Source organism: Helianthus annuus, chromosome 7, assembly GCF_002127325.2.
Source record: "Helianthus annuus cultivar XRQ/B chromosome 7, HanXRQr2.0-SUNRISE, whole genome shotgun sequence".
In the NCBI taxonomy this organism is placed as follows: domain Eukaryota; kingdom Viridiplantae; phylum Streptophyta; class Magnoliopsida; order Asterales; family Asteraceae; genus Helianthus; species Helianthus annuus.
In genome coordinates, this window is record NC_035439.2 from 11,297,370 (window position 1) to 11,313,946 (window position 16,577).

The following is a 16,577-nucleotide window of genomic DNA, read 5'->3' on the forward strand; positions in this document are numbered from 1 at the left end:
GATTTGACCCAACGGAAAGACGGCTTCATTGCAAAAATCAGTTAGAGGAAAATCCACTGGTTTCAAGAGCGCCTTATCCTCTGGGTCCAATTCTTTAAAGCATTGTTCGTAAATTATATCCATGGAACTACCCGGATCTATGAACATGTAATTAGTACGATAATGACCGAAGATACCGGTTATGATTACAGGACGCTCCTCTTGAGGACCTCATGGAACAACGGGGAGGACTACTTGTTGCTCTCTGTGGCTCCGTTTATGTGTTTTATGTGAAGGTCCCCCTTGCACCATGTATGTTTGTTCTGCACTAGACCTTTTGATGTGGTCATCTTCCGTATCTTGTCTCATGTCTCTAAATGTTTCTAAATATCCTCTGTTACTAGGTTGGATGTCCCACTGATGTGTTGATCATGGGTCCAACGCTGTAGTATCGGATTTCTTTTCAAACACGTATTCTTCCTGAGACTCCTGATAACCAAATCTATATGAAGAGACTCAGATCTGGAATTTGGTGCAAAAATTTCGTTTATGGTGTTCTGGAATTTGGTGAACCAATACTCTGGAGTTTCCTACCAAAGTAGATCTAGACGAATCTGAGTTTTAGATCGCATTTCTGAGGCAACAATACCTTTTACCCCATGATGGTTTTCGCTGCTAGTTGTTTTTCCTATGATTCCGTCGATCTGAGTAACCTGGGTTGGATCACCCATGTTTGCGGATCGAGGACTTGATTGGCGATTTGACGGGATCTCTGTCATGGAAAACAGAGATTGAAGAGAAATGAATCAAAACGAGAAGATGAGAATGAACTTGAAGAATCGGTGGGCGCCAATGAAGAAACACCGGTTCGAATGACAGGAATCAATCGGACCAGGGGCTTAGTTATGCATAAAAGGTTAAATCCTCTCGTTGGATTCGGGGTTTGGCTGAACTTCTTCTCCGGACAATATCTGCAAAACAGACAGTCGTTAGACTCGCCACAGGGAGAATGGGGGTTCTCTCCATGACCACCCTCCGGCGTGAGAATAAGTACAAATCTTAATGAAGAAGAAGTAGTAGTGAAAGTGAAGTGAGAGTAACTTGAGAGATTGTACCTGAATTGTCTTATTTATAACCGGATTTGGGCGGGAAAGTTTATTGCCAGGGGCAATAACGGAAAGCATCTTCCATAAGCGGTTACTCTTTCTTTCATTACTCACCATCTTGATGTTTATGCACATGGATCGTGGGCGAGATCAACGGCTGGGGAGGTGCAACATGGAAAGTGAATGTGTGTGGATTCTTCTCCAAGTTAGTGTCATCATCGTGACCCTGATGAGCATCTAGGATGATGCTACGTCACCATTCAATTATAACCGAATGGTTGTGCATGATGGGGCTTTCTAGAAGATTTACAGCTGTAATCCTCTATACCTCTACCTCATGTTAATTCTGTTACAACAGAAAGGGACTTCTTTTGCTTAAGTCTTGGTTTTAATCGCGCAGAGATGTTTTGTTCCCAAATCTATCTATTCCGTTTCGTGAGCCCGTGCAAGGATGTGATATTAGTTCCATCTTGGCGCGCGGACGTTAAAAACTGCTTTCTTTTAAGTTCTCTTCTTTAGAACCAGTGCGCAACTGCGCAAGGTTCCATTAAAGAGGTTTATTGTGATGAAGTTGTGGTATGGTCCAATGTGCCTGCGCGAGGTTTTTGGGACCATACCCCTTCAAGCGTTCAACCAAAAACTTCAAGCTCCTAACCTAAAAGATTCAAGCTCCTTCAAGCAAACAAGGCTTTTTATTGAGTAAGAGTTTTTCTTAAAAGTTTAAAGCTTGAAAGTTTCATGTCAAACATACCCTTGGTCTTATTTATTGTGTTCAATAGCAGTAGGGAATAAATAATCTTAATGGTCGTATATGGTGGCGATTGATAATAAGGGTTGGAATTGGTCATATAGATTTTTATGGGTATATATCCAATAAATGTGCTACAAAGGATCCTAGCTTATCTTGATGATCATATTTGGTTATCATATGTCATGGTAAGTTGTAATATGTTATATTTGGTCATCGTGACTCTTAATAATCCTTATTAGCCATAACATGTTATGGGTTACTAGAAGTTTGAATGGGTTATTGAGTAAGAGATTTTTTTTAAAAGGTTAAAGCTAGAAGCTTCCAGAAGCTCCATGCAAAAAATACCCTTTGTCTTATTGGTTGTGTTGGATAGTAGGAGGGAATAAATAAACTTAATGGCCGTATCTGGTGGCGATTGGTAATAAGGGTTGGAATAGGTCATATAGATTTTTATGCTTATATATTTAATAAATGTGCTACAAAGGATCCTAGCTTATCTTGATGATCATATTTGGTTATCATATGTCATGGTAAGTTGTAATATGTTATATTTTGTGGTCGTGACTCTTAATAATCCTTATTAGCCATAACATGTTATGGGTTACTAGAAGTTTGAACGGGTTGAGTATGAGCTTTTTCTTAAAAGATTAAAACTAGAAGCTCCTGAAAGGTTCATGCCAAACATACCCTTGGTCTTATTGGTTGTGTTCGATAGTAATAGGGAATAAATAATCTTATTGGCCGTATCTGGTGGCCATTGGTAATAAGGGTTGGAATAGGTCAAATAGATTTTACGGGTATATAATTATTAAATGTGCTACAAAGGATCCTAGCTTATCTTGATGATCATGTTTGGTTATCATAGTTATCATATGTCATGGTAAGTTGTAATATGTTATATTTTGTCGTCGTGACTCTTAATAATCCATATTAGCCATAACATGTTATGGGTTACTAGGAGTTTGAATGGGTTATTGAGAAAGAGCTTTTTTCTTAAAAGCTTAAAGCTAGAAGCTCTTAAAAACTTCATGCCAAACATACCCTTGGTCTTATTGGTTGTGTTCGATAGTAATAGGGAATAAGTAATCTTAATGGTCGTATCTGGTGGCGATTGGTAATAAGGGTTGGAATAGGTCATACAGACTTTTATGGGTATATTTAATAAATGTGCTACAAAGGAACCTAGCTTATCTTGATGATCATATTTGGTTATCATATGTCATGGTAAGTTGTAATATGTTATATTTTGTCGTCGTGACTCTTAATAATCCTTATTAGCCATAACATGTTATGGGTTACTAGGAGTTTGAATGAGTTATTGAGTAAGAGCTTTTTCTTAATAGCTTAAAGCTTGAAGCTCTTAAAAGCTTCATGCCAAACATACCCTTGGTCTTGTTGGTTGTGTTCGATAGTAATGGGGAATAAGAAATCTTAATGGTCGTGTATCTGGTGGCGATTGGTAATAAGGGTTGGAATAGGTCATACAGATTTTTATGGGTATATATTTAATAAATGTGCTACAAAGGATCCTAGCTTATCTTGATGATCATATTTGGTTATCATAAGTCATGGTAAGTTGTAATATGTTATATTTTGTCGTCGTGACTCTTAATAATCCTTACTAGCCATAACATGTTATGGGTTACTAGGAGTCTGAATGGGTTATTGAGTAAGAGCTTTTTCTTAAATGCTTAAAGCTAAAAGCTCTTAAAAGCTTCATGCCAAACATACCCGTGGTCTTATTGGTTGTGTTCGATAGTAATAGGGAAAAAGTAATCTTAATGGTCGTATCTGGTGGCAATTGGTAATAAGGGTTGGAATAGGTCATACCGATTTTTATGGGTATATATTTAATAAATGTGCTACAAAGGATCCTAGCTTATCTTGATGATCATATTTGGTTATCATATGTCATGGTAAGTTATAATATGTTATATTTTGTCGTCGTGACTCTTAATAATCCTTATTAGCCATAACATGTTGTGGGTTACTAGGAGTTTGAATGGGTTATTGAGTAAGAGCTTTTTCTTTAAAGCTTAAAGCTAAAAGCTCTTAAAAGCTTCATGCCAAACATACCCTTGGTCTTATTGGTTGTGTTCGATAGTAATGGGGAATAAGAAATCTTAATGGTCGTGTATCTGGTGGCGATTGGTAATAAGGGCTGGAATAGGTCATACAGATCTTTATGGGTATATATTTAATAAATGTGCTACAAAGGATCCTAGCTTATCTTGATGATCATATTTGGTTATCATAAGTCATGGTAAGTTGTAATATGTTATATTTTGTCGTCGTGACTCTTAATAATCCTTACTAGCCATAACATGTTATGGGTTACTAAGAGTCTGAATGGGTTATTGAGTAAGAGCTTTTTCTTAAAAGCTTAAAGCTAAAAGCTCTTAAAAGCTTCATGCCAAACATACCCGTGGTCTTATTGGTTGTGTTCGATAGTACTAGGGAAAAAGTAATCTTAATGGTCGTATCTGGTGGCAATTGGTAATAAGGGTTGGAATAGGTCATACAGATTTTTATGGGTATATATTTAATAAATGTGCTACAAAGGATCCTAGCTTATCTTGATGATCATATTTGGTTATCATATGTCATGGTAAGTTGTAATATGTTATATTTTGTGGTCATGACTCTTAATAATCCTTATTAGCCATAACATGTTATGGGTTACTAGAAGTTTGAATGGGTTGAGTAAGAGCTTTTTCTTAAAAGATTAAAACTAGAAGCTTCTAAAAGGTTCATGCCAAACATACCCTTGGTCTTATTGGTTGTGTTCGATCGTAATAGGGAATAAATAATCTTAATGGACATATCTGGTGGCCATTGGTAATAAGGGTTGGAATAGGCCAAATAGATTTTATGGGTATATATTTAATAAATGTGTTACAAAGGATCCTAGCTTATCTTGACGATCATATTTGGTTATCATATGTCATGGTAAGTTGTAATATGTTATATTTTGTCGTCGTGACTCTTAATAATCCTTATTAGCCATAACATGTTATGGGTTACTAGAAGTTTGAATGGGTTATATATATATTAACAACAAAGACTAAAGTTTTTATTTTGAGAGATATAAAGGCATTAGAATATTTAAGATGATTCACTATCACAAACAAGTGCTCAAAAGTTGCAATAAGGCCATAGGGTATGGGGCTTGGGTTGGGGCGTGGGTTGGCTGAAAACGTCTAAGCCACCACCCTGGGGGCTTGGGTTGGGCGTGGGGGGGCTTGGGTTGGGCGTGGGTTTTGGACGTGGCCCCCATTGGCGTGGGTTTGAAGGCGGGCGTGGGGCGGACTAGTAAATGACATGGCAGGCTCTCAATGGCCAAACCAAACTCATGCCTCCCAACCCAAGCCCCACCATACCCCATGGGCATGGGTTTGAGTGGTGGGGGGGGGGGGGGGGGGCTCCCATTCCACGTATCAACCAATGCCCCAACCCAAGCCGCAACCCAAGCCCCACCATACCCCATGGTCTAACAAGCCTAGATGTCTTTTAACTGAAAGGTTGTTACCACCTTACCTAGAAAAGAATATACCTAGATACTTTTATTGCACCAACTTATACATACACAACCCATTATCAAAAACATGTCTTAAAATTTCAATTTTTTAGATATTCTAATTGTTTTATAACATTTTCATATTGTTGAGATATTTTCGGGTTATTAATAACAGAAGGACAAATAAAAAAAAATATATGACGTGTGGGCCTCTCACATAAAACGTTTGTCAATGCTAAATTGCTAATTGCTTAATTGTATACTTTGTTATTTCCCTTTTATAATTTGCTACTTGCTTAATTGTATCCTTTGTTATTTCCCTTTGTTTTATAATGGATATTACTAAGTCTCGATAGAAGACTTTTTGTACGTCTAGAAATCAAGTATATATACAAACAATGTGGAATAGATCCACCACACCAACTACATCGATCTTCAAGTTCAACAACAATAATGAAGAGTAATAGATACAAGCAGGTTCTTACGATCACATTACTTTTCAATTTCACCACCATTTTAAACCTCTCACTGGTCGTCGCCAAAGAAACCGAAACATATATTGTCCAACTAAGCTGTCCCCCTGACCACATAAACGCTGAAACCGAACATCTTGAAAGCTGGTACAAAACATTTTTGCCCACAGTTAATACAGACTCAGATGAGAAACCAGAGATGGTGTACGCATACCGTAATGTGCTCAAAGGGTTTGCAGCAAAACTGACTGTTGAGCAAGCGAGCGAAATAGAAAAATTAGATGGAGCGATATTAGCCCAACCTGAAAGGGTATTGTCGTTACATACAACGCATACTCCTAACTTTCTGGGATTGACACTACTAGAAAAATGACAATTTTTAACGCACTTTTCCGTCACAAATGCGTCACAAATTGACATTTGCTACGGATTTGCAACAAAACCTTGATGTTGGAAAAAGCCCCGTCGGAAACTATTTACTACGCAATTACTACGCAAATTTTAACGTATTTCCTACGGAAATATTGTGTCGGAAATTTGTAACGCATTTACTACGCATTTCCTATGTTGTATAACAAGAAATTGCAACGCATTTGTGACGGAATATCAAAAAATTGCAACGCATTTGTGACGGAATATTTAAAAAAAATAAAAAAAAAAACTGGAAAAATCCTTTTTTTTTTTGCTAAAATTTGCAGGAAAATCAGCAAAAAAAAATACTCATAAACAAATGATACATCAGCCTTTGGTTCAACCCGTTATCTAACGCGTCCTAGAAGACAACTCCAATTTCAGGTTTTGGATCGCTTTGTTTAACATGTTTGACACACACGTTGAGACTATTTCGCTACAACCTGTTAAACCGAAATATGTTCATTCCATATTAGTTTGTGGTGGTGGTTAGTTTTGCCCTGCATGTGCTTTTGTCTTCAAGGAGATCCCCACAACATAAACATCACTTGAGTCATTTCTTCATGATATTGATTAACATTTGCAGTTGTCTTGATGCTCCCTAAGTTCCTGCATTTAGCTAATTTACATGAAACTAAAGTGTAGATAAGAGTGCTTATAATTAACGGGATGATCATGATCATGTTTTTATCTCAAACAAAATGAAACGTGCCGAACCCATAATCATTTTAAATGTGTTTAGCTACCCGTTATCCTTCCATCAGAAAATTAATGTCTACCTACGATTCACTGCCAAAATCGTCAAAACCTAAGTTTTCTGGAACGTCCAACCTCTTATTTTCTCCTGAGAGACAACGTTGATGTTAGTAATCCCTTTTAAAATGACATAAAAAAGAACACTACCTGTAAAATAACTTATTTTCTGGAGAGGTGAACCGCGTCGAGACCACAATGTAATAATCTTTAGGAGGCTGGTCAGCAGTGACCAAAACCAAATAAGACTGTCCCAAGTGGACGTCGATCGAATCGTATGTATTTTGTAGTGAATCTGTTCCTTCAACCTCAACCAAAACAAACTTATGACCTTGGATTCTGAAGTTGATGGAAGTAGTCATGCCAACGTTCGATACCCGAAACCTATACGTCTTACCTGCCAAAACCATTCAAACGAAACAATCTCGTTTATATATAACCGTATAAACACAATGAGCCGTTCAACATTTCAACTTTACAAACCTTGTTTGACATTAAACGTAAATGCGTTTGATCCTCGTCTGTTAATCAAAAGACCATCTGGAAAAGGAAGACTATATTCAACAAATTTCACGTGTTCACTTACAATCAATTGTGTTTTCAACGAACTCTATAATACGAACCACGAATAGTAACAAATCAACCTAGAATTCGCAACAAATTCCACAACACACATTCACAACATAAATCCTTCACAAAATTAGGGTTCGCAACTTAGAAATGAAGTGAAAGAACAGAAACAGACCTGCAAAGAAGACAATTGAGCCTCGAGAGCCTTGAGAGATTCGCGAATGTTCCAAAGGCTATCGGCTTCTTCTGCATCATGGTCTGGTGTTGATGAAGCATTCTGAATGCAAGTGGTGATCTTCGAACGGAGCTCTGAGGCTCAAGCGAGTACCAAAGCGACACCGTCTTCATCCGCTGGTGACTGGTAAGTTGTTGATAGGGTTTTGTATAAAAGCGCAAGGGCTTTTCTGGTGAGATGGATAAACAAAATACATTTTTTTAGAAAAATAATATTTGAAGGATATGCAGTTTTTATTTATTAATTTTGGATATATTTTATTGATTAGTCTAACAGTCAACCACATACAGCTAGAGTCAAATTGTAAAATAAGTTAATAGGTTTTTGTAGGAAATGCGTTGCAAAGTAGTAATATGTATCTAATAATTGTAAATTAACTAATTAGTCAACAATTTAAAAAAATATCCGACAAATTTATGACGAAACTGTGACAAAGTTAGATGTCTTTTTGTTTTTGTCACTATTGTGTAGCAAATTTGTTTCAAAAATTAGGATTTTTTTTTGTCGTTATAAATGCGTCACAGTTTTGTCAAAATTTGTGACACATTTATTTCCGTAGCAAATCTCCGTAGTAAAATGACCACTTTTCTAGTAGTGTGAACCAGAATTTTGGTTTCTGGAGAGGTTCAAACTATGGGAAGGGAATCATTATTGGTGTTCTTGACACCGGGATTACTCCTGGTCATCCTTCTTTTGACGACAAAGGCATAGGTCCTCCACCAGCTAAATGGAAAGGGAAGTGTGAAGTGGCGGGGTGTAACAACAAACTGATTGGTGTTAGGAACTTTGTTAACAGTAGCACCGGTTCACCACTTGATGAAGATGGACATGGAATGCACACCTCAAGTACTGCCGCTGGAAACTTTGTTGAAGGCGCTAACGCAATTGGAAATGACAGCGGCACTGCTGCGGGGATGGCTCCACTTGCACACTTAGCAATGTATAAAGTATGCAATGAGAATGGTTGTCGTTCGAGTGATGTATTAGCTGGCATGGATGCAGCCATAGAAGATGGTGTGGACGTGCTTTCCCTCTCGATTGGAGGACCATCCCGTCCTTTTTATTCCAACTTGTTGGCTATAGGGGCATTAGCCGCGATACAAAAAGGGATATTTGTGAGTTGTTCGGCAGGAAATTCTGGGCCACTAAACTCTTCATTGTCCAATGAGGCTCCATGGATTCTCACAGTTGGTGCTAGTACGATTGATAGAAAGGTAACTTCAACAGTAAAACTTGGGAACGGGGTGTTAGTAGACGGAGAATCGCTCTTCCAGCCTAAAGATTTCCCAGAAACCCCCTTGTCTCTGGAATACCCCGGGATGAGTGGTGATACAAATGCCACGTTTTGTGCCCCAAGATCCTTAAACAATACAAATGTAAAAGGAAAGGTGGTGATTTGCCTGAGAGGTGGTAACATAGGAAGAATCGCAAAAGGGCAGACAGTAAAAGATGCTGGTGGAGCTGCCATGATTCTCACAAACTCACAAAGCGATGGAGCTACTACAGTAGCTGATGCCCATGTACTCCCTGTATCACATCTTAATTACAAAGATGGACGCACAATTCTAGAATATTTCAGTTCAAGTCTATCACCAGTTGCTAGCATCATATTCCGTGGAACTGTCATTGGAGATAAGTCAGCTCCTCAAGTGGCCTCTTTCTCTTCAAGAGGACCTAGTCTAGCAAGTCCTGGAATTCTGAAACCCGACATTATTGGGCCAGGAGTTAGCATTCTTGCAGCATGGCCTACCTCAGTTGATAACACTTCAACAAACGCCCCATTTAACGTTGTTTCAGGTACATCAATGTCTTGCCCTCATCTCAGTGGGATAGCGGCATTATTGAAAAGTGCACACCCTGATTGGTCTCCTGCTGGAATCAAATCCGCTATCATGACAACTGCTGATTTGATCAACCTTAACAACCAACCGATTCAGGATGAAAGAGAGCTTCCTGCCAGCTTGTTTGCTGTTGGGGCTGGTCATGTCAATCCATCTAAAGCTAATGACCCAGGACTCATTTACGATATGCAAGCTGATGATTACATACCATACTTGTGTGGATTAGGATACTCAAATGCACGAGTCACAACCATTGTCCAAAAGCGAGTTTCTTGCTCAAATATACGAAGCATCCCTGAAGCACAACTAAACTATCCTTCATTTGCAATCACACTTAGTGGTAATGTGACAAAATCATACACCAGAAGAGTGACCAATGTCGGGGATGCTAATTCAACTTACACTGTGAATATTAACACGGCACCAGGCGTGAGTGTTACCGTGTCACCTTCTACACTCATATTTACGGCAGTTAACCAGAAATTGTCATACCAAGTGACATTCATCCCTGTTGGATCTCCTCCAAATCAGTTTGTTGAAGGGGCCCTTGTATGGAACTCCATAAGGCACTCGGTTAGGAGTCCCATTTCCATCAAATATGTTTAAGTGAGGTCACTGAGCATATTCGAACGGTTGGCTACACTTATAGCTACTGTTATACAGTTTATTTTCACTTGTATCTTCTGTTAGCTTTCGCTTATCCTTGTATTTTCTGTTAACTTGTCGGTTATCCTTGTACTTTCTAGGCTTCTATAGTTACACATAGGAGACCTTGTATTCTAACTACTTTTCTGTTAGCTTTCAGTATCAGATGCACCACTTTTGAATCCAGAATTAAATATGTTTGTACTCAACATAAAAATCAAAAAGTAAGACCTACCATTAATCAGCTTAAAGCAAAGTTTCTGGTCGATGAAGCAATACTCGTTTAGCAACACACAATGGCACCACCCTTATCGACTATGGCCGCTCTATAGTTGCAATAAGGCTTGTCAGTGTCAGAGCTTGAACGGAAACTCGGTGGGGGCCGGACTCTTAAAATCCAATATTTTACACTACAAAAAACATTTTTTTTGGAAATTTTCGGTAAAACTAACACTACGCGGGAAAAATCAGTCGGGGTCAGTGCACCCCGGTCCTCCATTATCCTCCGTCATAAGGCTGGTTGTTGTAAGTTAACTAAGGCTCCGTTAACGGTACCACGTAGACCGTTAACAGCCCTTACACGCCCCTCAGTTAACCGTGGGCGTGAATGGAGATTATGTTAATGGGTTCACTATTTTAATGGGAATAAAAGCTAATGATGGTGAGGCCCACCCCAATCTAAACTAGTCACACGTCTTGCTTTATTTATTATTTTTTTTGTTTTTATTTTATTTTATTGGTATTAGGTGTTTAGTTAATCCATAACACATTGTTAACGAGTACTTAGTTAATAGTAAAGTTCTTGTCTGCGTGGCAGTGTCGTGACGGTGATATGGCAATTGATTTAGTTAACCCACAACGCATAGTCTAATAGGGCCGCTAATTGCTTCTTTCGGTGTACTAGTCAACGGTTCTCCACAAAATCGTGACTTTGGAAACAAATGGATAGATAGTAGGGATTGGCGGATCATTAAAATAACAAGTGGTAGTCACCACCTTGTTGTGAACTGTTGTTAATGAACACAACTAAGGGTAACTGAATTCGAATAGTATGCTGAGTTTCTATTACTTTCTGCGTGTTGTAATTTACGGCTATTAATTGAAACAATACTCTAATGAAAGAGATGGGAAATCAGAGATTAGGCTATGTGTTATGTTCACAAATTTTCACTCTACTCTACGTTAGTGTCACGTAGACATGATCTATCATTCACTTATTTTCACATAATCACATTTGTATGTTATATTGTGATTGTCTTACAAGAGGTTTCACTACCTACAACTCAATAATATTATATTTATATCAAATAAATTAAAAAAAAAAACATAAAAAGAAAAGAATTAATTTGATTGGTTAAGAGAGGGTGGGGCCCACAAACCTTTGCTTTCACATTGTGGCTTCACCCACGCCCTTTGGTTTTAACATGGCTTTCACGCCCCTTGTTCTGGTGTTTTACGCATGTTAAAGGCTACCTTACTAAGGGCATTGTTTGATAATGTTTAGCGTAACATATACGGAGATGGGAAGAAGAAAACACACACTTCATAATCTCTCGTTCTCAACTCCTTTGTATCAAGTGTGGTTTCTTCACGGTGCTCACAGATCCTTTCATTTTGACGAACTTTTGAACTTGACTACAGGTTGGCCAATTGTGATGCAACTGTTACCGATTGGGCCAACTCCCAAATAAAATAATACGATTCATAAAAGCCTTACTTTGCCGCTCACTAGGCATCGGTAAATCGGACAATTGGAATCCTGATTCTCAAAATGGAACAGGTTTTACATTTGACCCGCTGAGAAATGGACTCATACACATATGATGCAGAGCGGAAACCATAAAAATAACAAGATTGTATCTCAAAGAATACCGAATAATTCATGAATGAAAAATACAATACACGAGGAACCCTTTTATAGAATTTTTTCTAAATATGACAAGTATGCCAAATTTTCGAAATTACAAACTATTTAAGATAAATTAAAATTAACACCATAAATAAAGATGAAAATCACGCTAATCATTGATTTACGTGATACTATCTAAAAAGGAATGTCTAGAAGATTGACAAAATTGGGGGAAATTCGTGACTGACGAATTCAAAGCCCTAAATCGAGGAATTACAGGTCATCGAGAGAGATCTGGCGCCTAATCGTGTGCCCCATAACTCCAATCCTAGTCCTAGTTACCATCTTTAAATTTTGCGTCTTTTCTCCCATGTTTCCCTTTATCTTGGTGGTCCACGTAGGAATGGGTTAGCTCTCTTTGATCTATTCCCCATCACCGTATAACCACTCGAAGCAACTGCCTTGTTTTCTTGTTGATAGTTGAAACTAGGGATTTTTACATATTTCCCCTGCTAAAAACCCATTTTACATATTTACCCAACCTTTAAAATCAATTACATATTTCTTCATTTCTTTTGAAATTACCATTTACCCTTTTTGTAATATAAATGTTTGACTATGAATAAAAAAACAAATCCTATGAATGAACACAGATTGATTTCAACCATTGTTGAAAAAGAAATCACCTATAAACACAGACTGATTTAAACCATTGTTGAAAAAGAAATCACATCAAGCCTAGTTGAAATTATTGGAATTTCCCCAAAATGTTGTTTCAAACATTGTTGAAAAAGAAATCACATTAACCCTAGTTGAAATCATTGGAATTTCCCCAAAATGTGGTTTCATCCATTTTAAAATTTCTACAGCCAATTCTTATATAAATATATATACATATACAATAGATCTTTCTCTATCCTATACCATCATTGTTACTCACCTTCAAATTAAACACTATCGTAACTCTGTAAGCCATCATCGTTGTGCTTGTGTAAAGCAGCCACCGCTCGCCACCGTGAACCAGAAAGGGCCCGTCGCAACCCAATTTCTGTACACGCCAACCCTGCTGCTGGTTTCGACCACCAATGTTGGCCACAGGTGGAAACCCGCTTGAAACCAATCGTCGCTGCCATCGCTTTGAACCACCGTGAGGTATCTTTCCGGCTAGGTTTTATATGTTTTTAGGGATTGGGTGTGCTGGCGTTAAAATAAAGAGAGAGCTTTCAGGGTGCCTGCAAGTTGGGTTGGAGTGTGTGATTCTAAATCTGGTTATGTGTGTATTCCAAATCAACTTTGTTAATCATCTCAAATCATTGTGCTTCAAGGATCTATTTAATATGTTAGGGTTTATGTTCGATTGTTCTGGTTTGGTACCGATAGATGTATATTGTGTAGAGATTTGATTTCGAAAGAAAAAAGAAAACTATTAACCTGAATTCATTTTCTTAATTGATTTCACGGTTAAATCAATTTATTCAACTAGTTATTGATAAAAAATTAGGGTCAATTACACTTTTCGTTCTTTATGTTTGTATCGGATTGCAATGGATACCCTTTAACTTCAATAATTACAGTCACAGTCCTTTATTTGTAAAACCTATTACACCCAACGTCCTTTAGCACCAACCAGGTTAAAAAATTCCAGTTAACTTTGATCCCATAATGTAACACCCTAAAACGTTTTGACCATAAGAGACGCAGCGGAAATACCGGCTCAAAAATTCTTTCTTATATTGTCTATATAACATACTTGAAAGTTCATTTATAATCTGCCGGACACTTCTTGAAAGGATTTACAACATTCATTCTTGATTAATGTGTTAAATGTAATACATAAATACAAGCTATGAGACCACTCTCCCCGTACAATCCTTGCTTTTTGACTCAATCTTCAACCTCTTAGTCTCCACAATGATGTTAATTCTGTGCAACCTGCAATCACCACATACATGTGCATCATTAGTATTTGTTGAAATCATTCTTAATCTACACATACGCAATTAAATGACCATTCCGGATTCTTCTATTCATGCTAATCTTTTCGATTATCTTTCCGAGTACAATCTTGCATTCCAATCATCAACTCTTCATAAGGACACAATAGTATACCTGCATTTTCAGTTGATTCTCAAGGCACACGGTTAGTAACATAAATACTCAAACGTATTGAAGCCATGTATACATATATACAAGCTCCATTCTTTCAAAAACAATAAATCCTACTTCGTGCATACGTACCTTCATATGTATATTTATACACACATACATACCTACATACATACATATATACATACATACATACATACAAGCTCTTACATACCACTTACATTCCTACATGATTATACTAACATATCCTAGTCACAAACATCCATATAAATAAGTCTCATATGTATCAACCTACGTGCATACTCATTTCTAATCGTGCTTACCTATGGATTCCATTACTAACATGTAGGTAAATCCACACCCATACTTATACATGCCTCTAGACTTAATTAATTCCCACACATACTTATGTACACGTTCATCACACCTCATAAATACTTTTCAATGAGTTTGTGTAATGATAATCCTTTCTTTAACATTCCTTCAATCATACTTTCTAACGGGTATAGATAGACCTGGTAAAAGTAACCCGTCATGTTGATTTTGGGTCTTTATGGGTCACATAAAATAACTTCCTGGGTTGATTTGGGTTTAGTGTACTTTTTGATGGGTCAAAATGGGCAAAGTAAAAAAGATGAAAAGGCTTTTACGGGTCAGAGCGGGTCAAGAAGAGAAATAAAGCGGGTTAGATTGGGTTGCAGAGAAATAGAGCGGGTGAGATTGGGTTGCAAAGAAATAGAGCGGGGGCCTCTAATGATACTGAAATCGATTTGTCTCTTAAATCGTCTTCTACATCGATCTTGTTGATTCCAAATCATCGATGTTCTGCTTTCAAAATCTTCTACTCCAATTGGTTTCTTGTTCTAAGTGGACTATTCACAGGTCCATTCTTCTACAATCATCCTTTTTTGAACTTGTTCTTTTATTCCTCCATTGTTCTTATGCAAATTGTTCTTTAATTTCTTAACTGTTCTTCAACAATCATTATTCTTGGTATTCACAGATTCGATTTTGGTATGGCTCAGGTAATAAGTGTTATTCAGTGGCGATTGTGGAGTGTACCTGTGAAACCCCACCAGATGTTTGATGTAAGTCCAGGGAGAATTATGGAATAGAATTCATAGATTTTGGATGCAAATTGAATATTGATATGTGAATATGGGTTGGACTGAGGAGTGAGTAACTGGAAACATGAAGTTAAAAATAGATAATCACTTTTTTTGACCCGAACCACCCATGTCACCCGACCCGACACGTTCATTTCTAGCCCTACTAAAATATCCATATGCCAAACCCGCTTCATAATCCCCTCTAACGGCAGACTGTGACAGGTTATTGTAGTCAGAATGCGCGTCCTCCGGGAGCCGCTCGACGAAACCTTGAACGTCAAAAGACGACATGGTAGGAACTGTGTACTTGCTAGACAAAACCGCCTCAAATATTAAAACTGAATGGTGAGACTCAAGAGCACGCCCACTCTCACTGCAACTTAACTGCCTGAACAACCGCCATTGCATATTCGTCCAAAGTATAACTAACAGAAACATAGAACTAGCGGATTTCGACCCGTCATAATCAATCCCAAGCCCACCACCTATATCAATAACTTTCATCGAAGCACCAAGACGGACCAACTCGCAGTAAATCTGCGTATCTTCACCAACACCATCCGCAAGCAACTCCGTCGTAGGTATCTGCGACCCGATATGAAAATGAAGCAACTCAAAACAATCCAACATCCCACATTGCTCAAGCTTTCTCACAGGACGAATGATTTGCGTCGTAGTAAGCCCGAAATTCCCTTTCTCCCCAGATGTCGCTCCAAAATGGCCCGAATGCTTCGTTCTAAGCTTCACACGAACGCCAACAACCGGTCGAACACCTAGCTTCATACTAACATCTATAACCGAATCCAATTCTTCTTCTTATTCAAGTACAATAACCGTATTTAACGAAAGCTTTCGCGCAATTAACGCCAATTCAACATACTCATCATCTTTAAAACCATTACAAATAAGTGAAGATTCAAAACTACCTTTACATAAACAACTCATTGCAAGAAGAGGCTCCATATGGCAAGTTTTGAATGCTCTAGGCTATGTAACTGTTCAAAAAAAAAATTCTGACCCGGCCCGACCCGAAACCCATTCTGACCCGGACCCGTTTCAACCCGAACCCGTTCTGACCCGAACCCGTTTCAACCCGAACCCGTTCCGACCCGAACCAAAACAACCTTTTTTTTATTGACCCGTTTTGACCCGAATCCGTTATGACCCGAACCCGTTTTGACCCATGACCCAACCTGACCCGTTTGCCAGGTCTAGGTATAGATGTCGAATTC

The 16,577-nt window shown here is 38.1% G+C and overlaps 1 protein-coding gene and 1 pseudogene across 1 annotated transcript; one reads left to right on the plus strand and one right to left on the minus strand.

Annotated features, from left to right (window-relative positions):
* Positions 1-5,806: 5,806 nt before the first annotated feature.
* LOC110912558 (subtilisin-like protease) lies at positions 5,807-10,242 on the plus strand. Its single transcript, XM_022157308.2, has 2 exons — positions 5,807-6,179; positions 8,393-10,242. The coding sequence occupies exons 1-2, from the start codon at positions 5,807-5,809 to the stop codon at positions 10,240-10,242; spliced, it is 2,223 nt and encodes a 740-aa protein (XP_022013000.1).
* A 5,024-nt stretch (positions 10,243-15,266) lies between these two features.
* Positions 15,267-16,354, minus strand: LOC110914276 (annotated as a pseudogene).
* Between the last annotated feature and the right edge of the window lie 223 nt (positions 16,355-16,577).

Bases quoted from the DNA above. Each gene is read 5' to 3' on its own strand.
- LOC110912558 (XM_022157308.2), top strand. From the start codon at position 5,807: ATGAAGAGTAATAGATACAAGCAGGTTCTTACGATCACATTACTTTTC. The intron at 6,180-8,392 runs TGACACTACTAG...TTTCTAGTAGTG, and splicing joins TACTCCTAACTTTCTGGGAT to TGAACCAGAATTTTGGTTTC.